We start from the raw sequence: 26,879 nt of genomic DNA on the forward strand, positions 1-26,879 counted from the left end.
ATGGTCTGTTTAAAATCAATACATAGGTACAATGCATTAGGTTGACATCCATTGAATCAATTAATAAACCACTACTTAATATACTTCAAAACAAAATGTGTTTATCAAACTTTTAAATGCGATCGCTACAAGCAAACATACCCAAATTTCACGATATTTCCCATAGCCAAATAAAGTGGATCATAGTCTAAGAAACCAACAAAAGCAACTGTTTGTGCAATCCCCTTCAGTCCATTTGCTTGCAGAGAGATCTAGCATGAGGTCACACACTACAACGAGAGTGAGCCATCAATTAGGAACCAAAACTGTGACATATGAAGTCAAAGCTCAAATGGGCCTAATATAAATTCCCACTAAGAAGCCTGGCCCATATAAGACACAAGATTCATCGGAAGCGAAACCATGGTCGTCGTCCTTCACCATAACCTCTCTGCTTCGCCGGAAAAAAATAAAGACGAAGAACATCGAGAGCCTCAGAATCGCGGAGATCACGAATGGCGAATCAAGGAGCGAAGAAACGAAAGGAAGAGAACGCCAAGCACATGGCCAAGCTTCGTCGTCTCATCATCGCTTCCAATGTATGTATTGTTTCCTCTTTCATCTATTCGATTCTTCATGGATTAGATCTCACTTCCACGAAATTGAGAATTGGATCTGGTAAATTTATATTCACAATCACAGGTTGTGTACTTCGTTGTGAGGATGCTGATTTTTCATTCAAGCTTTACGTGGAAACATTGGATCGGCTTAGTGATAACTTCGCTTGCTTACGCGTTTCCGTATAAGCAGCTCAATCAAATGGCTAAACCTAGTGTTACTGATGATGGTGAGCTTATCGATGGTGGATTTGACATGACCACTGGTGGAATCTGTGGGTACGCTTCTTCTGTATCTTGGATTTGCATATTGTGATTGTTTGGTTGTGCAAATTTTAATATCATAGTTTCTGATAATCTTTGCAGGTACTTGCATGATCTCATCTATATCACCTGCTTTGTTCAGCTGGCTTCTATCATCTCTGGAAAGTTTTGGTACATGTATCTAGTGGTATGCATGTTTTTAGTTTCTTTGCTTATTGATAGCTCCTGAGTGACATGTAAAGAGTTTGATTGAAGTGATTGAAATATTTTGTTTGGTTTTTTAGATTCCTGCGTTTGGTGCATACAAAGCTTCTGGTCTTATTCGAGGATTTATGTCACAAGGCTCAGAGGTAAAATTCTCACTTAGTTTAAGTACTGTTTGTTTAACTGCTTTTAAGAAAGGCAAAAAGCTTTACCATGTCTCTGTGTTTTGAATTAATTAGGGAGGTGTGGAAGATGAAAAGTCCCGTAAAAAGCGAGAGAAGATGGAGAAGAAAGCTTCGAGAGGGCAAGTCGTCAGGACGAGAACAAGATGAGTGTGTGTTTTCTGGAATGCAACATGAACTTGGGGAACGTTCTTCATTACTATACAAATGTATCAACAGGTTAACTCTCTAGGTTCTGTGAACCCCTTTTACATTGACATTGTCAGTCTATACAATATTTAATTTGATGGGGAATAGTCATCGAGTAGAACACAGTCAATTCTCTGGAGATAGACTTTTTTTTCTATGAGATCGTAACCAATATTGTAGTATTGTTGAGCCATTAGCCCAATAGCTGTGAAATCCTTATATTCTCCTCCATGTTCTGTGGTTGGCCTCACCGACATGCAAAAGACGTTATGATACGCATCCGATTCTGACATCTGATAAAACATGCTTGCGGCCTCCATTGCCAGCTCAGCTCCGCCTGCAAAATGAAATGTCACCACAGGGAAGCCTATGAGCTCTTCGCTCACTCTTCCTTGGTAGCACACGAGGTCTCTAAACCAGAATCTCTCTAATCTTGGTTCCAGAATGGATTTTATTTCATTGTAGAGTTCTCTGTAGGCTATATCTGCTAGCCAGGTATAGAGTGTGCCTGAGTCGAGTATGACCCCTGTTCTTGGTCCTCTTTTTCTGAATACCACCGGTTCAATACTGAGTTGTTTTTCCCCAACACTAATCCCTTCAAGAGTCATATAGTAGACACCATTATCTGTGTCAATGGGTGTTGGATCGCCGAGAATGTCGGCGTCGCCCAGAACCAGCTGATTGTAACCGTAGTTTTTGTTAGCTAAATCGCCTATGCAGTAAGAGAATTTAGACCCTAGCTGTAGTGCAAGCGATGTGGGTTTGGCTCCTAAACCCAAAATACCTGTGATCTCACTCTCCAACTGCTCTCCATTCTCATGCCCACACCCAAAGGCAACAGGTTGGGTCACAACAGTGTTTCCGTTTGGTGTTGTGAATATCAACTGTTCTTTAGCCAGAACGCCTTTTGAGCCAGCGCCACTTATATATACCTGATCGTAAAGGCACTCGTTTGAGGTGCCGCAGCTTCCGTGTGGTGCATACCTGCAAAATCGATCATTGCAGGAACACTGTGCAAATGTTGAAGACAATGCTGGATTAAAGACAGGATGGATCATATGATCTGATGAGCAGTATTTGCAGGGAAGACACTGGATCCATAAAAGTGAGCTTCCAGTATCCATGATAGTGAACTGCGGTACCGGAGGCTGTCCTACAGAGAAGTTCACATAAAACATTGACGACTGGATTGCTTGATGAACATCGATTTGGAAATCGCTGCTGCCTAGCTCTTTTCCAATAGAATTCAGTAGATACTTAAACCGCGCAGATGAAGTATATGTAAGGTGTTCGATATGTTCCTCTAGAGTGACTGGAACTCGGGCATTTGGGTTGCGACGAGCCACTGATTCACGGTGTATCAGCTTCATCGCCATTCGACTAGGTTTAACGGATTCCGTAACTGTGAAGTAATATGAGAAGTATGAGACAATGATGATGAGTACGAGTGATGTTTTGAAAAAAGATTCCATTGCTGTTTAGACAGAACAAGTACATGGTCTACAGTAACTACATAGACCATTTTGTAACACAAATGAAGATTAAGATAGGGTAATAGCATCAAGACTGTGGTATGTAGAAGAATATAAAAGATCAAAACACAACGAATTGATGACAAACAAATAATATCCAAGAACAACCAAAGATCATGAGACTATAAATAGCAAAAGTTGTTGGGGTTTTTATGTATATAAAAGCTATCATGTGCTTTACATCTTTTGTAGTTTTGTGTTTTAGAAAAATATACAAAACAGAACAATTAGAAGTTGAAGTCAACATATCATTAAGTTGTTTGGTCAGTGTTTGACCAAACATTACTTTCACAGGACCACCACAAATATTAAACGAGTTTGAGAGAGAGACCAAAATAAACACATTTCAAGAAAACCGTAATATATATACATCCAAAATAGTATTCATTAGACCCATAATCTCAATTTCAGAGGATTAATCACCTTTACATGTCTATAAACTCTAAACAATACTGAAGTCGTGGGGATATTATATCATTCTTTCACTCTTTGTCCAAGATCTACTACCTTGGACCAGACAATTCCATGGCAAATGAATCTAAGGCCTGATTATCATCTTCATCTTCAAATCCTGAGGAACCAAACAGATGCTTTGTTTGGTTGTTGCCGTTAGCATCAGTAGAAGTAATACTCCTGTAAGAGATGTTGGCATGGTAGAAATGTGAATGGTTGTGTGAAGCAGCCCATCTCTCTGCCAGTCCATCTCCTTCAAGCATCTGAACCACTTCAGACATTTTCGGTCTGTGAGCTGGAAGAAACTGAGTGCAGAGCAAAGCCACTTGTAGCATCTCTCCAACTTCTATTCTATCGTAGTTTGTCCCAAGTTCTCTGTCTACAAGCTCCTCTACTTTCATATCTTTGTGTAGCTTCCTCACCTGCAACACCAAAAAGAGTTTTAAGGCTATCTCTTTTGATTACATTTTTTGGTCTAAAACTCTTAAATTTATAGTAATTGCTTGCTTACCCATTCAAGCATAGCTCCTTTTTGACTCACGGTTTTGCCAAACTCAAGAGCTCTCATTCCTGTGATGAGCTCTAGCAAAAGTATACCGAACCCAAAGACATCGGTTTTCTCAGATGACTGACCAGTGGAGAGATACTCAGGTGCAATGTGACCAACTGTTCCTCTAACAGCGGTTGTAACATGTGAATCCTCGTGGTTGAGTAGCTTTGCGAGCCCAAAATCACCAACAACAGCTTCAAAATACTCATCTAGGAGAATGTTTGCTGCCTTGACATCTCGGTGAATGATCTTGGGATCACATTGCTCGTGTAGATAAAACAAACCTCTTGCAGCACCTATTGCTATCTTCTTCCTTGTGTTCCAGTCCAATGCTGGTTTAGCTGTAACAGTACCAAACATTAGTTTCAACTGATTACAGTTCTGTGACTAAAATCAATTAACAAAAACCAGTTTTATGAATACCTTTAAGCCTAGAGGCGACACTGCCATTGGACATGTAAGGGTAGACAAGAAGTCTTTCGTTAGAACTCACGCAATAACCGATTAACCGAAGCAAATTCCTATGTACAGCTAAGCTGATCATCTCAAGCTCAGTACGAAACTGTGAGTTCCCAGATGTTCCATTCACATCTTTCAGTCGTTTCACTGCAACCACTGTCCCATCTCCGAGCTTTCCTCTGTAGACATTACCAAACCCACCAGCACCAAGAATGCTCTTGGAACTAAAACCATCCGTTGCTACATGGAGTTCTCTGAATGTGAAGCTTCTTAGATTTCCCAATCCTAGTAACCCTTCCTCTTGCTTGTCTGCATAAACAAAAATTACATTAGACAACAAGCAAAATCTTCTTGAAATGAAAGTGCATATAACCACAAGCTTGCTCGAGTTGACGAACCACTTATGCGAAGCATCATTAGCCTTCTTTGTTTCTTCCGGTACCAAATGAACCCGAGAGAGAGGATTACACTAACAGCAAAGCCAAGGCTTACACCAAGTGCAACCGCCAATATGTTGGTTCGACGTCCTATTAAAAATCCCAAATAGTAGTAAACTAATGAGAAATGGACAAAAATCAAATGAAAAAAAGATTACTGAAACTGATGTTTTTACCTGATGAGGAGCGTAAAGAAACAGAAAGAGGACTTGAACTGATAGATCCTGCACATATCTCAGGTGGACTGTTTTTACAAATCAAAGGGTTCCCAGCAACACTGCATTTCAACAGTGAAACGATAAGAAAACTCAATTCTTGACAAGACCAAGGAAGTGTGTTGTCACTCAAAAATGTTAAAAACCAAAAAAAGAAAAGTCTTTACCTGAATGTCCTTGCAGGGAATTTAGTAACAGGACCTCTGAGATTGTTATAAGACAAGTCTCTGAAACCAAACATCAACAAAAACATGAGTCTTAAGGTAAAAAAAGAAGGTCAGAAAAAATTCAAACTTTAAGTCTCTATATACTCACAAGAAAGAGAGATGAGGGATTTGAGACAGAGAAGCAGGAAAGGGCCCAGATAATGAGTTGTTGTTCAACCTCCTAATCAAATCATTACAGAAAACGTACGAGGTTTAAGTTAAGAGCACGAAGCTTTGATTGAAGAACATCATTAGAAAACCTAAACAGAAAGAGAACTCACAGATATTGGAGACTACTCAGCTGGTTAACAGAACCGGGGATTCCACCGGAGAACCGGTTATTGGATAAATCCAAAGTCTGTAATTTGGGAAGAGAACAAAGCTCCGGTGGGATTTTGCCTGAGATGTTATTGTTCTGTAATAACCTACAAGAATCCAAAAACAGAACAAAGGTTGAAGAAACAAACAAAAGGAGACATTTTTTTCTATATAATTGAAGAAAGAAACAAAAATAATCTTACACTTGTCGAAGATTAGTGAGATTTCCGATTGAGCCAGATAAAGTTCCTGAAAGAGACTGACTTGGAGCTCCTCTGCAATTGGGAGAAACAGAGAGAGAGAGGCAAAGATGAAGAATTTGTCACCATTATGAAAAACAAAAAAAAAATCGAAATTTATATATATGCTTACAGGCCAGTAACGAGATTGTCTTGAGAACAAGAGATCATAGTCCAGCTACAAGGATCAACAGAGAACTCATCCCAGTTGTTCAAAACACCATGTGGATCATGTAAATCGTTCTTTATGTTTATCAATGCCTCCACTGTAAGAAAAAAACATCAACCAAAGTAAGAAAGTTTGAAACTTTCGTTATACCCAAATGGAAAAAAAAAACGAGTCTTTTTGTCGTTTTTATTTACCTTCAGGGTTTCTGGGCTCGGAAGAGAGAGAACAAGTAACGAAGAAACAGAGTAGTAACAAGACAGAGAAGAGAAAGAAAGGGTTTTGCTTCATCGTTGTCATCTTCATATCACCACCATGAAAAGCTTACTTAACCATAAGGAGAGAAGAAGAAGATGAAGAAGAAGAACACAAAAACATTTACTTATTAGTCGATGTTTTGTTGTTGTGCCCACAAAAGAGAGAAAGAGAAAAAGCAAAAAAGCAAAGATGAATAAAAAAAAAAATTAAACTGAAAGCTTTTTCTTTATTGGGTCTATTAAAAACACAGAATTTATGTTTGTATTGTTATGAATTTAAGGAGATTGATGATAGTAATAATAATAAACGCAGAAAAAAAGATGGTTTTTGATTTGTGAGAGAGAAGAGCTATAACAAAACCAGAGAGCAATTTTGTTTTTCTGGGGGTATTTAGAGAGAGTGTTGGTAGTGTTGTGGTTTGTGGGGGAGAGAATCAGGTAGGAAAGCTGATACGGACCCGTATGGACATGGTGGATGATACTTTCTCTTTTGAGTCGTTTTATTTTTTATTTAAAATTTTAATCCTAAATGTGTGAAATTTTGTTCTATACATAAAAATTAGTGAAAATAGACCAGATTGACACAAAATTTGAAAAATATTGCTAGATTGACACCCTTCCTTAGGGAAAAACTAGAATGACACAAATTTGTGTTCAAATTACCAAAAGCCCAAAGAAAGTAAAATAGGAAATAAGTGAAATAAAAAATGAGTGAGTAATTAAAAAAAAATGAAATCTCAAACCTTTTTTTGTCCGACATTCGTTTTCCCTTTTCTCAAAAAAACTCAAACCTTGCTTCTTCCGCCGACGACAAAGAGATTTTACAATCCCAAAAAAAACCCGATTAATAACTCTAAACACCGATTTTCACTTCTCCAGCCAGTTACCGACGCCAGTGACAAAGAGGATTGTTTGAGAAGAAGCCGAAACAAAATCTGTGTCATTCGGTGGTGGCTGATTTTCTTTGTTCTGTTCTGTTCCGGTGGTGAGTTTTTTAATGGGTTATTATGTATGAACAGAATTGTTAATTGCAATTGTCGATTATTCCTGTTTTTGTTTTGGGTCTTGCTTTTTAATTTCAAACCTTGCTTCTTCCGCCGACGACAATGAGATTTTACAATCCCAAAAAAAACCCGATTAATAACTCTAAACACTGATTTTCACTTCTTCAGCCAGTTACCGACGCCAGTGACAAAGAGGATTGTTTGAGAAGAAGCCGAAACAAAATCTGTGTCATTCGGTGGTGGCTGATTTTCTTTGTTCTGTTCTGTTCCGGTGGTGAGTTTTTTAATGGGTTATTATGTATGAACAGAATTGTTAATTGCAATTGTCGATTAATCCTGTTTTTGTTTTGGGTCTTGCTTTTTAATTGTTTGGTGGATCCTCGAAAGCATTGGTAGAAAGGATTAGGCTTCTTGTTTTGGGTCTTTATGATATGATTTTGTCTCCAATAGCTTCTTAAATCCAAAAGATAAAAAGCTTGTCTCAGTTAGGTTTGGTTACATCGAATTGCTTGTCTCTCTGACCCTCTGCTCTGCATCAGAATTTGTTCTAATAATTGCATCATGTATTGGTTACAATTGATATAGAACCTGTAAATGTTCTTGCCCGCTGTGTGTTATTTTTTTTCTTTTTCATCTTAGTATCATCTAAGGAGTGTTTCATTAAGTGTTGAGTATTTAGATTTCATTCTCTTATGCTATATTCTCGTTTGATGTTGTTGCTCATGTTGTGTGAAGTGATTCACAGTTTTATGGCTTGGCTGTGATATCTGAAAAGGATTTTTTTTGTTTGTTTCTATAAGTTTCTATTTTTTGTTTGAAATAGCTTTTTAACAGCAATCTCATCCTTCTCTGGTTGATTATGTTCTTGCCCGCTATGTGTTATTTTTAATAGCTTTTTATCTTTTGGATTTGTTATGTTCGGTTGATTATGTTTATATTCGTTCAGCTTTGTGTGTTATCAACTTTGGATCCTCAATAGCTTCTTAAATCCGGTTAGTCTTTATGATATGATTTTGGGTCTATTTATAGTATAGAATTTTGTGTCGAATTTATATATATGTTTGTGTTGATTTGTTTATTTTTGATTTACTGCTTATCGAATTCTCTTTGGACTCTTATCGAATTTTCTTATCATTTGATTCTTTTTTTTTCTGTATCTTTAGGAATGGCATCTTCAAGCAAGAGCATCAAATATCCTTCTCTACTCTATGAAGATGGAAAATCGCCTCTCCAACATAGGAGCATGAACCACAATTGTTTTGTGTCCAAAATTGGATTTTTGAGAGAAGGATTAGGGGTGGATGTCTGGGAGAAACTCAAGGAATCATCTCTTGGAGTATTTATAAAGTTTGCTGAATTGGAATACACTTGGGCTGCGCAGAGAGTTCACTTTCTACTCACACATCAGCTGAGAATCAACAACATCCATGAGGTTTGGTCTTTGATCGATGATAGGCCAATTAGATTTTCTTTAAATGAGTTTGCAGAGATAACAAGGTTAAATTGTGATGCATTTGACCCTTTAGAGAACTTTGATGTTGATCACCATGATTTCTGGAAAGAAATGAAAATTCCAACAACCCTTGATGGTCCTATGTGGACTGAGTTGGTAAACGTGATTGATTCTAACAAAACATGGGATTTTGATAAGAGGATGATGGTTGGTAGGTTATGTCTGTTGTCAGTATGCGTACATGGAATTCATCATACATCTAGAATCCCATTGGTGACTGCTAAGAGAGTTTTAGATCCTGTTGCTTTTGAAAAACATCCATGGGGTCGGGTGGCTTTTAGTAGTTTAGTGAATTCTGTTAAGATAGTTGACTATGACGGAGATTCATACACCATACACGGCTGCGTTCATGCTATGTTGATTTGGCTGTATGAGAGTGTTCCTGGAATTGGAGAAAGTTATGGGTTTAGAAGGACAGAAGCGAGTGGTGTTCCACTTCTTGATTGGCGATCATCACGAAAACGTATCAACTTCACAGACTTCTTCAAAAAAGAGAAGCATTTGCACGGACAGGTTAGTAGTTTGTTATTTTTTTTTTAAAAATTATTTTTTGACATGTACTAATAATTTGTGTGAATTGAAACTTACTTTATTCATTGCTTGTAGGTTCGTGTTAGGCATATGATTCATGTTTCAGAGGAAGACATGTATCCTCTATGGTCTGACTCAGAGGAGCATACGGATCCACACCTAGACGAGCTAATTAAAGATCTCATTCATAACCGTTTGTCTCTAGATGCTTGGAGTTGTGGCAAGACAGTTGGTATAAGTTCAAAAAAGAAGAAAAGAAGAGCTGAAGCTGATAAGGTGAATGACAACAGAGGGTGCAATCCTAAGAAAAAAAGATGGACAGATAGTGATCCTAAATGTGAACAAGGAGAAAATGTAACCAACATGGAGGTAAGGTTTCATTTTCTTTACCGTAATTGATTAACATTTTTTGTCTTCTCTATTATGATAATAATGAACATGTTATTGTAGGATGGTAAGGATGACACGTCAATTTCTTTGGATATTTGGAGGGCGATTGAGAAAATGAATGAGACTATTTCTGACTTGGGCAAAACACTCAACAGTCGAATAGATGTCTTGGAGAGTAAATTTGAAACATGCGTTGAAAAACAAATGACGGTGTTCAAAGAGGAGATGGGTGAGAGGATTAAAGCATTGGAGAAAGAAAGAAAAGAGCCAAAAGAAGCTCATGTTCTGTTTTTTTTAAAGCTTCTCATGTTCTGTTTTTTAAAGCTTCTCATGTTCTGTTTTTTAAAAGCTTCTCATGTTATGTTTTTTTTAAACTTCACATGTTCTGTTTTCTTAAAACTTCACATGTTCTGTTTATTTTTTTACTTCTCATGTTCTGTTTTTGAAAAGCGTATCATATTTTACTTCTCATGTTCTTTTTTTTTTGTTTTAAACTTATACGGTTCTCATATTTATATCAAACTTCTCATTTTCTGTTTTGTTAGAACTTCTCATGTTCTGTTATTTTAAACCTTCTCATGTTTTTTTCTTTTAAAACTTCACATGTTATGTTTTTGTAAAACTTCTTATGTTCTGTTTATTTTTATACTTCACATGTTCTGTTTTTTTTAAACTTCTTATGTTCTGTTTATTTTTTTACTTCTCAAGTTGTGTTTGTTAAAGCGTATCTGTTTTACTTTCATGTTCTTTTTTTTTTGTTTTAAACTTATACGGTTCTTTCATGTTTTTTTTGGTTGCAGTCATGGATTGTTGAGATGAAGCAGACATCACAAGATGAATTTCCAGTTCAAAGGGTGGTGAGGAAGGTTTACACTGTCAAGAATAAGAAGAAAGAAGAAGATGAGATATCAGAGAAACTTCCTCTCTTTGAAAAGAAGGAATCTGTGAAGGTTGAGAAGAAGGAAACTTCCAAGAAAAAGAAGATAACTGCTAAAGCTTCTGACGATGTTGAGGATATAACTACCCAAGTTCAGAAAGCTAAATTCAAAATAGCTTCAAGTTCTGAAGATACATGGTCCAACAAGGAGGATCAGTTGGTACATAAAAAACTTGAGATGACAATAAACCGCCTTGGAGAGGCTTTGACGAGGTTGGATGGACCTGGACCTTCGAAGACTACTAGACGCGTGCCCCAGTTGGCAGAATCACAGAAGTATCCTTACCTTGGTAACTCGACAGTCAAGCGGATCATTACAGAGGGTGATAATGTGTTAGGCGACCATCTTAAGCCTGTAGATGATGAGAAACATCAGACACTTTTGGATTTTCTCAGCCTTGATAGGTATACATCAACAACTCTGAATCGTTTATAAAAGTTACTATCATTATCTATATATGTACTACTTGTCTTGCGATTATAGAGTACATGTCTTGCGATTATGTCCTACTTGGTTGCAATTACCACATGTGTATTGTTTTCTTGGCTTCTTCTTTTCCATTGCAATTTCCAATGCCGATTTGATTCTTGAATTCTTTGGTCTACCTGGTTGTTGTTTTGGAATCGGGGGTCTACATACCTTCGTTATCACATGTCCAGGAACAGATTTATCAAGCGCCCTTGGCATGATGGCATTCTCGTAGGAAGCGTAAACGTAGTGTTTGCGATAATAAGGATGACTCATTGAAATGCGAGAAATGTTTCTGAATTCACCGGCCGCAATTGCATGTGCACAAGGGAGTTTCTCCAAGTCAAACCTGCAACACGTACACTTTTTATCTTTCAAATTGACAACATGCAGAGATGTTCCACTTGTTACTTGTACTTGGTGTGCATCGATATCTTGGACAGTAAGTAACTTAGCATAGTCCACACGACCCTATAAAATAATTGTGACATTATATTAGAAACTTAGTTGTATAACATACACACTTGCTAAGAAAGGATAGAAACGAACAGACCTGGAGAATTTTCTCTACACCACGAGTCAAGTCTGTTGTCATCTTCAATGCATCAGTCCTTCTATCAGAAAACCACCTAGTCATCACAGACCTTATTTCTTCCAACAGTTGTACAATAGGAAAGCTCCTAGCATGTGACATGACCTTATTCATTGATTCTGCAATGTTGCTTGTAAGCAAGTTGTACCTATCACCTGGGAAATGTACACGAGTCCACATACGCACATCAGCCCTCACGAGGTACTCATGTAGTGCTGGATTCATGGCTTCTATCTGATCAAATGTGGTTTGAAAGTCGATAAGTCTAAAAGCATTCGCCGCCTTTTTAACCAAAGCGAATTCTGCTCGACCTTTAAACCGGACCAAAATATTCTTGTACATATGGTATGTACATATTCCCCTACTAGACTTTGGATAGACCTTTTTAATAGCTTTCCCAATTGATTGATGCCTATCAGAAATAATGGAAAGGCTTTCATCATCTGGTATCACACAGCTGAGTTGCTTGAAAAACCATTCCCATGATTCATCATTCTCTGTATCAACCACGGCGAAAGCAATAGGAAAAATCTGAAAATTGCCATCTTGAGCTGTTGCTGTCAGTAGTGTCCCTAAGTATTTTCCCTGTAAAAAAGTACCATCCACAACAACCACTTTCCTCAAAAACGGAAATCCCTGTATGCTTGCACCAAATGCTAGAAAACAGTACTTAAATCTTTGAGCTTCATCAACATCAAGCTGTGTAAAAGTTCCAGGATTTGCCCTTTTTATCATATACAAATATGTAGGAAGCTGCTCATAACCACTCTCTGGACTACCCCTGACCAACTTGCGAGCATGCCTTAACGTTCGATATGCTTTCCAATAATCCATCTATCATCAACAAATATTTTTTCTTCATTGTTGTGAAAAAAACAGAAAAATACTACTGGTAAACAAAATAATCGAAATAATGCTAAATAAATAGAAAAATTATACCTTGATATGAAAACGTTTATTCAACGCTTCAGCAACATGCATTGGCAGTACCTTGGGACCAACTCCACCAACAAAATCTTTGTACAACTCTCCTAGAATATGATGATCTGCTTGTCGGGCACGCATAGAGCGCTCTGTTACTGAACATGTATGTGCTGAAATAAACACACGCACCTCAAACTTTGGAAAGTGTCTTAATGTTGCAGCTGTTACCCTCCACTTGCATCCTTTAACCCAACACTTTACAATCAATAAGGTTGGTCTCGATTTGTAAACATAATAATCAAACCTTTGAACCAAGGTTAGTATCTTCAAACGTGTTTTTAGGTGCTCCTTTGTATCATACATTTGCCCAACAGCCAAATTCACAGAAGACAAGTCTACCTTTGAGACATCAACTGGTTCCTTATTTTCTTCAATATAAAAAGATGAACTCCTTTTCTTCATTGGCAATTTATGATCCTCTTCTTCTGGTGGAATTCCATACAGGGTAAAATTCTCATCATCAGAATCTGTTCCGTCAGAATCATCACAATAATCAAATCTACTATCATCTTCATCCATCTCTTCTTCATTTGTGTCGCTGGCCATATCAAGATACTCTTCTCCAACCTGATCATTTTCATCTCTTCCTCGTTTCTTACCTATGTGATTCAAATCAGTCTGTATTTTCTTCTTCACTTCAACACAAAGTCGACCTGTATCCCTTTCCAATTGTCCCAGAAAAGTGTGCAACTGACGAGAATTATCAATAATAACTGGTGGTGTATCACCGGGTAAGTCCTGCAATAACCTCTTCGAGATCTTGTAACTCAAGACAACATCAAATACCTTGTTATCCAGCCTGTAATCCTCATAAACCATTCCAATGCAATCATCAAATCTGCTTTGATCGTTACATTGTAGAATTCGTGAACCCCTTTCATTATCAACAACAAACAACCATTTATTGTTGTCAAAGATCCAATTACCACAAACGAGAATCACCTGCTTCATATTCTCTTGGTTGAATGTGAATTACTCTAAAACGTGAAGGAGGAAATGAAAAAAAAAAACCACCTTAAAAGGAAAATAATAGACAAGTCGATTATGAACCCCAAAAGGAAGAAAGCATGATTAAATCCACATTGGAAAGGAGGAAGAAGGAATTTATGGAAAAATAAGATGAACCAAAAAAAGAAAAAAATTTCAGTCGATATAGGGGAGGGGAGGCACGATACAAAAGACCAAAAAAGGGTAAACCCTAGATTCTCGCCATATATGGCAACTGCTACAAAAGTCTGTCGCTTAACTTAAAAAAAAATCTGTCACCAAAGGCACTAATAAATCTGTCATTACTCTGTAAAAAATCTGTTATAAAAAATCTGTTATCAAATGCGAAATAATAGATTTGTCATTACAGATAACAAATCTGCTGTCACTATATCAACAAAAAACAAAACTGTTATCATTGTATTCATATATAATAAATCTGTTATTAAGCAGCAGATTTTTTAGTAAGAAAAAAAAAACTGTCATAACATAAGAAAATCTGCCACAACATATATTGTGCATGTGGGTCAATATAGCAATTTTTAAAAGACTTTCGAAAATCTGTTATCAAACAACAGATTTTCCCTTCAATCCAAAAGTCAGTCATAACTAAAAAAAAATCTGTCATCACTAGATGTCAAACTAGCAATTATTTTTACGTATATAAATCTGTCGTAATGTGACAGATTTTTTAAGTGAAAAAATAAAACTGTTGCAACAATCATAAAAAATCTGCCACAAAATTCCTAGAAATTTGACTAAAACAATGAAAATCTGTCATAACTTTATATATAAGTCTGTCGTGTTAAGAAAATCTGCTGTCCATGAAAAATCTATCGTTACACACTTCAAATAAATCTGCCATATAAAACAAATCTGCTGTCAAATTCTGCAAATTAATCTGCCATCTAAAATAAGTCTGCCAAAAAAAAACTGCCATCAACAATAAATCTGCCACTTGCAAATTAGTCTGCCATTACATGTATGGCAGACTTTTATATAAAAAAAAAAAAAAAACGAAATTGCAGGAATTTTTTACAAAGGGTAATATTGACTTTTGTTTTTTTCCTAACAAAGCAAAAAAGGGTATTTTTGGTATGAAACTAACCCAACTGACCCTCAAATTTTAGGAGCTAATCTAGCAATTAACTGCTCAATTTGGGTTAAACTAGTAATTCTCCCTAAAAATTAAGGGTGGCAATGCAGAGAGACCATAACGGAAAGAAAACATAAATAAATAAATGAGAGGCAAGACTATATAAGTCTTTGATATGTGTATATAGGGATTATTAGCTGATGCTTTCGACCAAGAAAGATCAGTTTCATCTCCATGCACAAGAACGTTATCATGGAAGAAAATAACAAAAAAACAATAGCTAACGATACTAATGTATTTACTCCAAAACTCTAATAGGAATATTACTAATCTGCACTAACGTGCACCCTCTCCTCTCTTCTTTTTGTATGTTTTCTTGTATTTTTCTTCCGTATTTTTTACATTGTAAATCTCGTGATTATAAATGTTACTTTTAGAGACTCTAATTTTAAAAATATTCATTATTTATATAAAAGAACATATGAAATGAGATAGGAAGAGAAAATAGTAAGAAAAAAGGCTGGAATACGGTAAAGAGGCTTGCTTTTGCATTGCCTGATGTGGTGTGTGATTTGTGATGTTACAATTTTCTGACAAGTCCCTATACTTTTGTTTTCTTCTCTTTTTACTCTACTTACTTTATTTTTATCATTATGGCCCTTTAAGTGTAGTTCTATGACAATTTTTTTCTTAATTATGTGATTCTAGTCATCCTTTCTTGTCACACCTAATGTATTACTTTAGACTTTTCTAAAGTTGTGCTTTGATGCATTTGCTCATATAAAAAGATGATCCTCAAACTCATGGTGAAGAAGCATTTTTCTTTTTTAAATGTTTTTTGAATGATTATAACGTTAGATATGAACACACATTCATGATAGATATTATATCAATATTTCCTACAACGAGATAAAAACACCATAGCTTATACTTGTTTCTCAACTTGTTAATCACATTAGTCACTAAGAGTTCTTATTATTTAATCATAATTTTTTTTTTTGATAAATATCTAATTATCTATAGCTGTATATGTTTTTCTGTACCTAAAACTGATATTCCGACCAAATGTATAAATTTTTGCAATGCTACAAAAAAATTAAAACCTGAACAACAACAGTAGTAGTTGGACCAAATTGCTGATTTGAGGAGATCAAAATGACATCACCAGAGAGATGCTATGCAACCAATTTCCCTATTTTCTTTCTCACGCATTATCAGTGATCATTACGCAATGCTTCTTTGTCTTTTTCCCCTATATATATATTTCCAAAATATTTGTAAATACATTAAGAATTTGGTAAGTGGTAACACAAATATATAAAACTATTACCTTACCTAGTACATATAGTATAGTAGGTTATTCATCTACATAATCATTGTTCTTCATTAGCAAAAACAAAATCTTGTTATTCTTGGGTCAAGAGAAGCCTGCATTATCTTAACATTAAAACACAATATAGTTAAGTTTTGTTCTGACTAATTTTTATCACAATTTAACCATTTTTACTGTGAATATTATTGTTTGCCAATGTAAACGTTTTCAATAATTAGAAATTAGTATGAACTTCAGTTCAAGACTTTTCTTTTTTACAAATAACTTACAGAAGATATTGATTTAATTTTTTACCACCCGCTTTAATTTTTTTTAAAAATCAATTGTCATGAACCAAAACCTTTGATAGTGTAAGTTTAGTCGATCAGGTTATAATGCTATCATATCTAGAAGACTAGAACCATTAGTTAGAAACAGAATCATTTTTTTCAATAATTTGCGCCACATAAAAAAAATCAAAGTAGTCGAATTAAAACGTCTATATTTGCCCATTTTTGGGTTAAAGTTGATAGTTGCCTTTACGGAAAAAAAGATGATGTTTGCCTCTCTTTTACGTTGTAAGCATGTTGATATTATCTTTTGAACCGTTTTAAAAGGAATGTTATAATACATACAAATATTCTCACAAAACCACAAATTACACCAATGATATATGCTTTAAATTCTTGTGCTACACATTTGTATCTTATTGTTGTGTTCGTCCGCCGAACTTGTTCTTTCTGCTTTTAATTGAATAAATACTCTTCTTGTGCAAAAATTCGATGAAAAAAGAAAGATCGAATCTAGCACATTCGAAGTTAATGGGAAACAACACTTTTAATTCGATCCATTATTCGATTACCATCAGTACTGTCACGTATACGAACATGTATGTGTTTTGTTTTACGTCACTATTTTTAGTTTAGTGGCATTTATAAACCTATACTATAATATTATCAAGTAAATTTTTCTTTTTTAAATGATCTCTATAAGAAATTACATTATATGGAATGTTAATTAAACGTTCATTATAGTGGCATATGCGACGTACATCCTATAGAATATCAGATTGTCAACTTAGTGAGACTGAAAGCAGCCACACTGGACATCATATAATAATGGGATATGAGTTATAGCTATCCATGTAAATTTCTAAAGATAACAAAACTGATTTGATGTGTCACATTTGATACAGGCTGTTTATCTTCTATATACAGTTCTCTCATCCAAAAGAGTTTAAAATTTGTATTAAAATTTTGGAAAACTAGCAAAATTACATACTGATTCGAAAGCTTTATTTATTTATTTTTGTTAAAGTTAACTTATAGTAGTTTTTAAAAAAATACTAAGACTTGAAAGCTTTTTAAAAGAACTTTATGAAGACTACTTATATTTATGAAGGCTTCTTAATATACATCTTAAATAAATTGATTCGTTTGTTATTTGATCTAAAACCTATTTTTTATAACTTGATCTAAAAGTTTATAAAGCTTAAATCAGTACTTTGATTCGAACAATTATAACTTTTAAATATTGATTTACAAGAATACTTTTATAATGAAATAAAAAGACTAAACATAACATTCATGCATGGTAGCTTTTTTACAAAAACCAAAACAAAACATTCTTGGTTGCAAGAGATTCACATCTCTTACACTCACACTCGCAGAAGGAAGCAAAAGCTTAAAAAGCTATTCTAAACAAAAAAAAAGAACTGAAAGATTTGCCTATAAAAATTCAAAAATCAACAAAAACACATCAAGTGAATTTTTTTTATAGAACTGCGTGAAGAAGAGAGTCACCCCACAAGCAACCCTCTCGTTTTGGCTTTGGAAGACTGAAAAAACCCACAATATATATATATATATATATATATATATATATATTTCAAAGTAAAGAAAAATACATGCAAAAGTAAAGGTTAAAGTAAAAGTGTAAAAGTGAAAAAAAAAGAAAAATAAAAGGTGTGTAAAAGAGGGCGGCAAATCTTCGTCGGAGTGCGTTTATTCTTTCTGCGATTTCCCCATTGATCATGTGGACACCCTTATTCTTCCAACTCCTTTTTTTATACCCTGCAGTAAAACCTTATTTTATTTGGTATTTTCCTCATATCATGTAAGATGTATATATGATATACAATGAAAAATCTTACTATTTTATGTTATACGAGTGTATCTTTTTCAAATGTTGAAAACAAAATATAACACTGTTTTGGTTTTTTTAAGGGAGCTAATAACATAAACATTGCAATTTAATTGTTTGTCATCCCATTGGAAGATTGATATATAAATATATATATATATATATATATATATATAATCTCTCTTTTTGTTCAATTACTTGAGAATTGATAGAATTTGTCTATTAAGAGCATGTCCACTGATAGTTCTATTAGGGGTACTCTCAGTAAAAGATAAAAAAAATAATAATAAAGAAAAACAAAAGTAAAGGAACATTGCTTCATTAAGCATTTTGAGAATCGCTTAGCTGATTTTTGAGAACACTGTCAGTTTACTATGATTTTTCTTTTTTAGATTTATTATTTAAATATTTATTAATATTAAAAGAAAATGATTAAAATATGTTATTTTGAGTAAGGATGAAGCAGTTCTCCATTGGCCATGGTCTTAGTATTCTAAGTTTTAACTGTATTTGCGTTAGACTATTATTTCAATATCTATTTAATTATATGAGAATTTATATTTATTGGTATTTATTAGAGATTATGTATATAACCGGTTAAGTGTAAACCGTATAATTTAGTTTCTGGTCATGTCAAGATAACCTGAACGGTAACATCCGTGTCTGAATAATTAAAAAGGTAACTAAAATAATAGAGCAACGTTTCTCTTTCCGTGTCACGCCCAACGATTCTCAAAACACAATTAACCGGTAGATGATTGATAAGTGTTTGAGCAACGTTTCTTAAGTTTCTCTTTCCCTTTTCTACTTTTCTTCATATTTATTATGAGAGTTACTGAGTCAGCAACCCTGTTGGACATGCCCTTATGGCTTTAAAGTGTTCAAACTTAAAAAGAGTTTATTGTTGGGATTTATTTCAATGAAACAATGTTTTCAATCACTCTGGTCAAGTCCTTGCAATCATTCTCGAACACAACATTAGTAAGCGAGCGAGAGTGAAATAAAACACTTCATTGCCTGCAAAAGCGACTCAATTTTTGTGTGAAGGAGAGATAAGCAGAAAACCTTTCAAACCAAACTTAAGAATATGATCATTTGAGCAGACTATCCACCCAAGTCCACTCAAACTACCATCGACTGTCTATGAACCATCAAGCTGGCATACGACTGTATCTGCCTCATGGGAGGTTCTTGCATCGTCGGTGTTAGCCGGTTGCGAGCTTAAAGCTTGTTCACGAGCATTTCCTATGAAGAAAATTTATGCATCTTGAATAGCCAATTGCATCAAATCCATTGGATGAACATCTTTGCTTTCAAAAGCCTTTGCATTCTGAGCTTTCCACTTGTTGTGATTTTGTAATTTTGTCAAGAAAAGTTGCTGTCAACCTAATAAAGCTAAAAGAGTCTACGTTAGTTTCATTTTGGTGGGTCGGTTTCACTTAAAGCAACCCTAATATGCAGCTAGACTTTGCGGGAACGTCAAAGGAAACAATGGAAAAGAATGAAGCAAAAACTTCCTCAAAGGTCAACCCTCCTTATTGGTGTGAATCACTAATTTTAATTTTATTTCTCTCACAATATTATGTGAGTATTTATTATATTTACCAACTCTACGTAGCACTATATTATTTATTATATTATATATATGGGTATGTATGATTCAAATAAAAGCTTCATCCTCGGTAACCCAAAATATTCTTTATACTCCTAAAACACTTTGACTAATTACAAGTTTCTTGAACTTGTAGTTTATGTAACACTACCGGAGCTAAGTTATTAGAAGAGGGGTTTAGCATTTATGTAGAGTTTATTGATCGACTTTGTAAATTAGAGATTTTAAAGATAAATAGTATAACAAATATTTTTATCAAAGTTTAAAGATTCTTATCAACCTTTGTTAGCAATCTTGAGTAAATATGATTTATTTATTTTTTGGTGCAAACGAGTAAATATGATATATCACATAAAAACAACAATATTAACAGAATACAACATTACATGTAACATGTTTTATATATCTATATATGTGTTATATATCAATACATGAAGTTATATATTAACACATCAATATTGTAATGTAGGAGGATGTGTCCTATATACATAGAGTCATAGATGGATGCACGTACTGCGATCATTCTCTTCCAAGTTATATGATTTCAGTGAATTTGCTACCAGAACGTTTCGGCAATTTTTTTTTTCTCTCTCTAGCTTAGTCTTACAAACACAAGAAAAGTCATTAATGTCATTAATGTCTTCTAAATTTGTTTCCAAAAAAATTTGGTATACAGCTTTTATGTTGTTGATTGACTTGAATCTGTCATTAAGACATAAAATCCCACAAAAATATAAACACCTTCCATTTGTGCTATTTATCTCATTACTTTCTCATATTGTAATTAAATGGTAGTCAAACATCCAAATTCTTTATATGACTATATAATAAGATATAAGGGAACTATATAAGGAACTTTATAGTTTGTTATTTCCAATCACAACTGATACGCAACGAAACACTCCTAGTTGCTGGCTTCTGTTACGATTTTTTCGCCGTCTTTAAAACCATACCCAAAATCTTATATCCTCTAAACCCAAAAACAAAACAAAAAAAAACAAAAAATGGTTAATGAGCAAAAAAGATTTGCTCTGTTCTTGGCCACAGGCGATTCAACGTTGGTGAAAAAGACGTACGGTGGATATTTCAACGTGTTTGTTTCGACTTTTGGGGAAGAGGGTGAGAAATGGGATCTGTTTCGTGTGATCGACGGTGAGTTTCCGGACGATAAGGATCTGGATAAGTATGATGGTTTTGTTATCAGTGGAAGCCTTCATGATGCTTTTAGTGACGATGATTGGATCGTTAAGCTTTGTTCTCTTTGCCAAAAACTTGACGACATGAAGAAGAAGGTTCTTGGCATCTGCTTCGGCCACCAGGTTTTGTTCTCATCCGTTGGATCGATCCTATGCTTAAATTAGGGTTTTGTATTTTTTACCGAAAACCCCATTTTCCAAAAACATGATTTGATAAACCAATTTGCTTAATTAATAATTTACACTACGCATCATCAAAAGTCATAGAAGATCATTTGGTTGATGTGAATCTGAATGTACTTAAGGAATTTTTAGGTTTTGATTGTTTGTTTTAAGTTTCAGTTTTATCCCTAATGAATCCAAAACCTTAATCATTTTACAAGAATATCTTTTATATAAGAAACTGCGACATAACATGTAGTGTAATGATAAGCATCGTCCTTGCGTTTATAAAGTTGAAATGTAAATCATAATTGCAACAGATTTATTTAAAAGATTTGTGATGAATGATGCATTCTTCTCTGTTGTTGAAACTTAGATACTATGTAGAATCAAAGGAGGGAAGGTAGGAAGGGCGAGTAGAGGTGTGGATATGGGACTAAGAACCATAACAATGGTTCAAGACGCTGTGAAACCGGGTGGTTACTTTGGAACCGAGATTCCGAAATCACTAGCCATCATAAAATGCCACCAAGACGAAGTGCTTGAACTCCCTGAATCAGCAACATTGCTTGCTTATTCAGACAAATGCAACGTGGAGATGTGTTCCTTTGGAGATCACTTCCTCTGCATCCAAGGACACCCTGAGTACAACAAAGAGATTCTTTTCGAGATCATTGATCGCGTCGTCAATATGAAGTTGATGGAGGTTTGCTAGCTCTTCTTATATCTTTATCTCCATTGTCTTCTTGGAAGCTTTTTTAATGTTTCCTTGTTTCTTTTCTCAGCAAGATTTTGCGGATAAGGCAAAGGCAACGATGGAGAGGGCGGAACCAGATCGGGAGAAATGGCAAACTATCTGCAAAAACTTTCTGAAAGGAAGATCCGAGCAAGTTTAGATGATGAACAAATGATGTAAAATTGGTTGGATGATTTGAAAAGCATATATTTCTATGTAATAAAAAGATTTTAGGGCAATCAAAAACAATCCTTTATATTACAATATTTTGGTGTTATAAACAAAAAAAAAAAAAAATAGTTGGAATCTTGAGTTGGAAGTATTCTTAAGAGATTTGTGTACAAGTAAAGATTACGGTCAATGATCTTCAGCTGAGAAGTCTGGTTCTGGAGGTTTCTGAAACTTCACCAATTCTTTAGTAGATGACAACAACAAAGCAGATTTCGCAGTCCGGTTCTTGTGAACGCTACGAAGTGCATTAGCCGCAAACTTTGAAGCCAAGAACGTAGCTCTTATGCTATACGGACTTCCTCCTGCTATAACCGATGCTGCTGCTGACTCTTCTTCTTCTTCCTCTTCTTTTCTAAGTTGCTCCAGTTTCTTCCTCTTTGTGTACCGTCGCCATGCAGCTTGGATGAAGCAAGCGGCCCAAGTCCTCCATTGCTGTGAATAGAATCTGAATGTGTGTTGCACTTGTCTGCTATGGAGTCTCCTGAACTGACTCGCCACGAATTTCAGCTCATCCGCTATCAAAGCGAAAGCTTCTACTTCGGTTAAAGCCTTCACGGTTCTTGTTGAGGATGGGAGGTTAGCACCTGATTTGGGATCAAGTGCCCATGTCAAAAGCTCGTCACCGCAGAAATCTCCTTCTTTAAGTAAACTGCGGTTAAAGAATCCGCTTCTCCCACCATCAGTGGTTACACTCTCGAGCCTACCACGGATTATGAAGAGCATCTCGTTAACTGGATCTCCTTCACGAACCAAGTATGACTTCTCAGTGAATAAACATGGCTTAAGCCTCTCACAGATTGCATCTAGCAGCCTCTCATCCATATTCTCAAACAATGGAACCTAAAGAAAAAGAATTAGAATGACTTTTGAATAAGATGTTAATGGAGTGAACACAAGACAAGAAACTTACTCTTCTGACTAAGGCGAGACAGAGATGACGTTTGATATCTCTTCTAAGATCCTTTGGGAGGTTCTGAACAAGATTCTCTTCATCAACTCCACGAGTCTCCAACCACTTGTACTGATCATATCGTCTGACACGTTCTCGCAGTTCTGGTGGAAGCATTCGATGATGCATCCACTGTTCTGAGTCACGTCTTTTGACTCGCATTTCTTCTAACCGGATAGTTAGCGATTGAAGATAAGTCTGTCATGAAATTTGTCAAACACACCGATGATCATATCGTTTCTTCAAACTCACTCAGTGAAATCATCAAACATAAGAAAAACACCATACAAAGCTCTTTTTCTACCTGCATGTTTCCAATGAGAAGAGCAAAGAGTAGCAGTCCAGCAATAGCAAGTGTTATCGAGAATATAACCTCTCCAGGGTATGTGCTCGTTTCAAGCCCTTGACCAAGTGTACTGCAAAGGAGTATCAAGGTTACTAATGCGAATAAGTGACACTATAAAAGCAAATCTATTCTTGCATATTATTACCTAAGATTCTGAAGCCCCCACCACAAACAGAAGAAGTACTTAGAGACAAAGTTCTTAGATGAGACGATGCCAGAGGAGAGTGCTCTTAAGTAGATTCCAAAATCAAAAGGAGGTTCTTCATCCTCAGGGACATCAACAGGACAATATTGCTGAAGAACCGAAACTTTAATCTTGTCCCAAGCAGCATAACCTTTCATATTTTGGTTACCACAAAACAAGAAGTTTCTGGCACATGTCTGGTTATTAAAGTGGCAGGCCTTACTCCAGCAGTCGTTATTGCGTTCTAAAGCAAGCAAATACCACAAAGCCCCAACAATCTGCATACACATAACACTTATGAGAAAACATATTGCTTAAACAAAAATAGTGTGGTACAAAAAAATTTGGATACTAACATGACTTGCGAGCATGTAGAGTAGTAAGTAATAAGCTGCACCAGCCCAAGCAGTTTCAGCAAATACACCTGCTGTTCTCTTCAACTCTGAACTTAAAGGATACATTCGAAGAAAACGCGGTATATATTGAACTAACACGATATATCGAAGTGCTTGTTTGGTTGCCAGCACATTTTCACCCATTGAATTGAAGAGAAATCTCCAAACTACAATCTGAGAGAGAGAACAAAAAAAATGAACATTAACAAAAGCAAATATGAAAACTTAAGAGTAGTTTGAGGTTCTGTTCTGTTCTGTTGTAATACCTGTGGAACAGGAAGCACAGAAAGCAAATCAATGATGAAGTACTGTTGCAGATACCGTTTAGCTATCTGTGCAGGGTCTATAACAAGCTCTCCACGACCAAAAACCCGCGACGAAGGAGCAACGTAAGCTGTTCTAAACCGTAAAGCCATATGAAAGAGATAAAACGAATCTATAACTGTCCTTATCGTTGTTGCTATAATTGCCAGTTTCCTGTCTATGCCAACGCACTTGGCCTTATCGTTGATAAAAGGAAGATACAAGAAGAGCGGATCCACGGATACTGCGAGTATACAAGAAGCTACAAACAACTTGTTGCAGAGCAAAAGAAACTTGTCTTGTGGATCAAATATCTTCTTCTCAGATACTTCAAGATCTTCTGGAAACACTGCACGCGAAACCCCGAGTCCGATCGATCTACCTATAGACCAAAGTCCTTCTGATCCTTTTCTAAAACCTTTCTTAAAAGATCCAGATGATGTTTTGCTTCCTTGAGCAAAACGTTTAGGTCCTTGTATGTTCAATGTGCATTTGTTTAGACCAGCTTCAGAACCTTGCGAGTATCTCGAGTCCATACTATCTAACCTGTTTAAAAAAAAATTCAAAGAAAAGCTCATTCCTTTTTTTTTTTTTTTTTTTCTTCATATAGTTTCGTTAGAGATTCATAGATTGGTTGAAAAGAAACAAACCTGACAAACTTCTCAAGTTGGCCACTGATGACTTGAGATTTGACTCTTTTGGAACCACAAGTATCAAACATACTCTTCAACTCATGAATCCTATAAACCTGTTTTTGAGGCAACTTATATCATAAATATGATTGTAAAACAGAACCACTAGCGAACCCTTTTTCAGCTATAACTACAACATGAACAACCTAATTGGTACAACAAGGACAAGTTTATTAAAATAAATCAAGCGAGGATTGGGTTCTGATAATAGGTTACTTGAGCTAATTTAAATCCATAACATCATTTACCCGGAATTAGGAGATAAGGGAAACATTTCAGACCCAGAAATAAAAATCGAAACTTCAGCTGCAGAACTCATTTCTAAATTAGACAAAATCGATTCCAAATTCGAACAAATTGCAAAGTCCAATAATCTTCAGGAACTGAGATCGGGAGGGGAACATAAAAGAAGAAGAGGTAACTTACAGTAACAGTCAAATCTGACGGCGACGGTGAAGAGAAGGAGAAGGAGGAGAAGAAGAAGAAACGGAAGTAGCAGAAAGAAGAGCACACAACTTGTTAAAAAAAAAAAAGAATAAAAAAAACGGACAAAGAAAGAAAGAGAGAGAAGAGAGAAGTGAAGAAGAGAGGTTCTGTCTTCTGTCTTCTGTCTTCTGTCAAACAAATTGACTTTCTTCTTCGGTGCTGTCCGGGTCGGGCCCCACCCGTTTCCTCTGCTGTATCTCTTTTTTTTTTTTTTTCTCTCTCATATCCTTTAAATGTAAAAATGGGACAGACAAATAATTTTTAGAAAGTATCATTATCAAAGAAGAACAAAATTAGTACATATACCCCCCCTAAAGAAAGTTATGTCAATAGTCTCTATGTATACTCTCGCTAGAGGAGACTATAGAGGAGTTTGATATCTTTGGATGTCCAAAAGAGTACCATGTTTTCTTAAAAAGTTGTGGTTGAAAATGCTGAAACAATAATGTGACTATATGAGCTAACGACTGAAAGTTAAGATATATGGAATTGCTAGAAGAAACATAAGCTGTTTAAAGTTAGAAGGAGTGATGAACAAGTATTGCCAACTAGATGAAGATCAAAACATTCAAGTTAGAAAAAGGATATTCGCGTGTAGAAAATTAGGGGATTCTAATTAAAAGACTTGAAAGAGTGACCGTGACCAACAACGATGGCGACAAGGATGAGAGTAGTGTGAGAACGTAATAATTGCACCAAATGTCATCACTTAGTCCCTTTGGATAACAAAGTTAACATGACCTTGTTTTGGACTACACAAATATTTTTTTTTCTTTAGTCTTTGTTTAGAGGCTTGAACCCATTCTTCATCGTACCTTCATTCACCTTGTTTTGGACTAAACAAAAATTATTAGTTTTTTTAGCTATTGCCTATTGCCATCATGCTTCCAGTCAAACCGTTGAATCAAAACATTTTGTAATTTTATGAAAATGATGAATTACACACTTTTTTTTTTCTTCCAAAATTCAATGCACCAATTATTTTGAAAAAATACTTTAAATAAAATTTATTATTACTAAAACTATTTTAAGCATTTCAAATTTTAATAATTTTAGGAGATTTTAGTGGATGTTTCTAGTTAAAAATACATATAAATATCTAAATCCTGTTATTTTAAGTGAGATTTGGGAAGATTTTACAACAAAATCATAGCAAAACTCATTAAAACTCATAACAAATTATTCCACATATAGGATTAAACACACCCTTCAAAGTGACAGTTTTGTGGTGATGATATTAACACCAAGTCACGAAACTATAAAACGATTCAGAAACTTAATATTAAAATTACCCCCTTAATCTATAAATACATTTTTTATTAGATGAAAATCGCAAAATGATAGCGTTTAAGAAACCATCTAA

General features: G+C 35.3%; 7 protein-coding genes across 7 annotated transcripts; 3 read left to right on the forward strand and 4 right to left on the reverse strand.

Annotated features, from left to right (window-relative positions):
- The first annotated feature begins 374 nt into the window (after positions 1–374).
- LOC104752021 (uncharacterized) lies at positions 375–1,617 on the forward strand. Its single transcript, XM_010474086.3, has 5 exons — positions 375–578; positions 682–875; positions 963–1,047; positions 1,145–1,210; positions 1,304–1,617. The coding sequence occupies exons 1-5, from the start codon at positions 495–497 to the stop codon at positions 1,394–1,396; spliced, it is 522 nt and encodes a 173-aa protein (XP_010472388.1). The 5' UTR covers positions 375–494; the 3' UTR covers positions 1,397–1,617.
- On the reverse strand, positions 1,385–3,011 carry LOC104752020 (aspartyl protease UND-like). Its single transcript, XM_010474085.2, has one exon. The coding sequence runs from the start codon at positions 2,905–2,907 to the stop codon at positions 1,525–1,527; it is 1,383 nt and encodes a 460-aa protein (XP_010472387.1). The 5' UTR covers positions 2,908–3,011; the 3' UTR covers positions 1,385–1,524.
- Positions 3,012–3,311: 300 nt separating this feature from the next.
- On the reverse strand, positions 3,312–6,829 carry LOC104752024 (protein CLAVATA3 INSENSITIVE RECEPTOR KINASE 2). Its single transcript, XM_010474088.2, has 11 exons — positions 6,208–6,829; positions 5,978–6,110; positions 5,809–5,880; positions 5,569–5,712; positions 5,397–5,468; positions 5,249–5,308; positions 5,043–5,143; positions 4,828–4,956; positions 4,394–4,738; positions 3,932–4,311; positions 3,312–3,842 (listed from the first exon to the last, which is right to left on the reverse strand). The coding sequence occupies exons 1-11, from the start codon at positions 6,314–6,316 to the stop codon at positions 3,471–3,473; spliced, it is 1,917 nt and encodes a 638-aa protein (XP_010472390.1). The 5' UTR covers positions 6,317–6,829; the 3' UTR covers positions 3,312–3,470.
- Positions 6,830–7,018: 189 nt separating this feature from the next.
- LOC147925969 (uncharacterized) lies at positions 7,019–11,133 on the forward strand. Its single transcript, XM_087492823.1, has 6 exons — positions 7,019–7,252; positions 7,440–7,545; positions 8,435–9,297; positions 9,391–9,684; positions 9,766–9,978; positions 10,506–11,133. Exons 3-6 carry the CDS (start codon positions 8,437–8,439, stop codon positions 11,076–11,078), a joined length of 1,941 nt encoding a protein of 646 aa, XP_087348949.1. The 5' UTR covers positions 7,019–7,252; positions 7,440–7,545; positions 8,435–8,436; the 3' UTR covers positions 11,079–11,133.
- Positions 11,121–13,763, reverse strand: LOC147925970 (uncharacterized). Its single transcript, XM_087492824.1, has 3 exons — positions 12,643–13,763; positions 11,665–12,288; positions 11,121–11,582 (listed from the first exon to the last, which is right to left on the reverse strand). The coding sequence occupies exons 1-3, from the start codon at positions 13,636–13,638 to the stop codon at positions 11,121–11,123; spliced, it is 2,082 nt and encodes a 693-aa protein (XP_087348950.1). The 5' UTR covers positions 13,639–13,763.
- Positions 13,764–20,681: 6,918 nt separating this feature from the next.
- On the forward strand, positions 20,682–22,261 carry LOC104752025 (gamma-glutamyl peptidase 5). Its single transcript, XM_010474089.2, has 3 exons — positions 20,682–21,155; positions 21,571–21,900; positions 21,980–22,261. Exons 1-3 carry the CDS (start codon positions 20,841–20,843, stop codon positions 22,088–22,090), a joined length of 756 nt encoding a protein of 251 aa, XP_010472391.1. The 5' UTR covers positions 20,682–20,840; the 3' UTR covers positions 22,091–22,261.
- On the reverse strand, positions 22,122–25,789 carry LOC104752026 (putative cyclic nucleotide-gated ion channel 6). The gene is made up of 8 exons (XM_010474091.3): positions 25,457–25,789; positions 24,989–25,086; positions 24,302–24,884; positions 23,997–24,209; positions 23,602–23,918; positions 23,415–23,526; positions 23,072–23,308; positions 22,122–23,001 (listed from the first exon to the last, which is right to left on the reverse strand). Exons 2-8 carry the CDS (start codon positions 25,057–25,059, stop codon positions 22,288–22,290), a joined length of 2,247 nt encoding a protein of 748 aa, XP_010472393.1. The 5' UTR covers positions 25,060–25,086; positions 25,457–25,789; the 3' UTR covers positions 22,122–22,287.
- Positions 25,790–26,879: the final 1,090 nt, after the last annotated feature.

This window comes from Camelina sativa, chromosome 16 (genome assembly GCF_030686135.1).
Source record: "Camelina sativa cultivar CO46 ecotype springtype chromosome 16, ASM3068613v1".
Classification (NCBI taxonomy): Eukaryota; Viridiplantae; Streptophyta; class Magnoliopsida; order Brassicales; family Brassicaceae; genus Camelina; species Camelina sativa.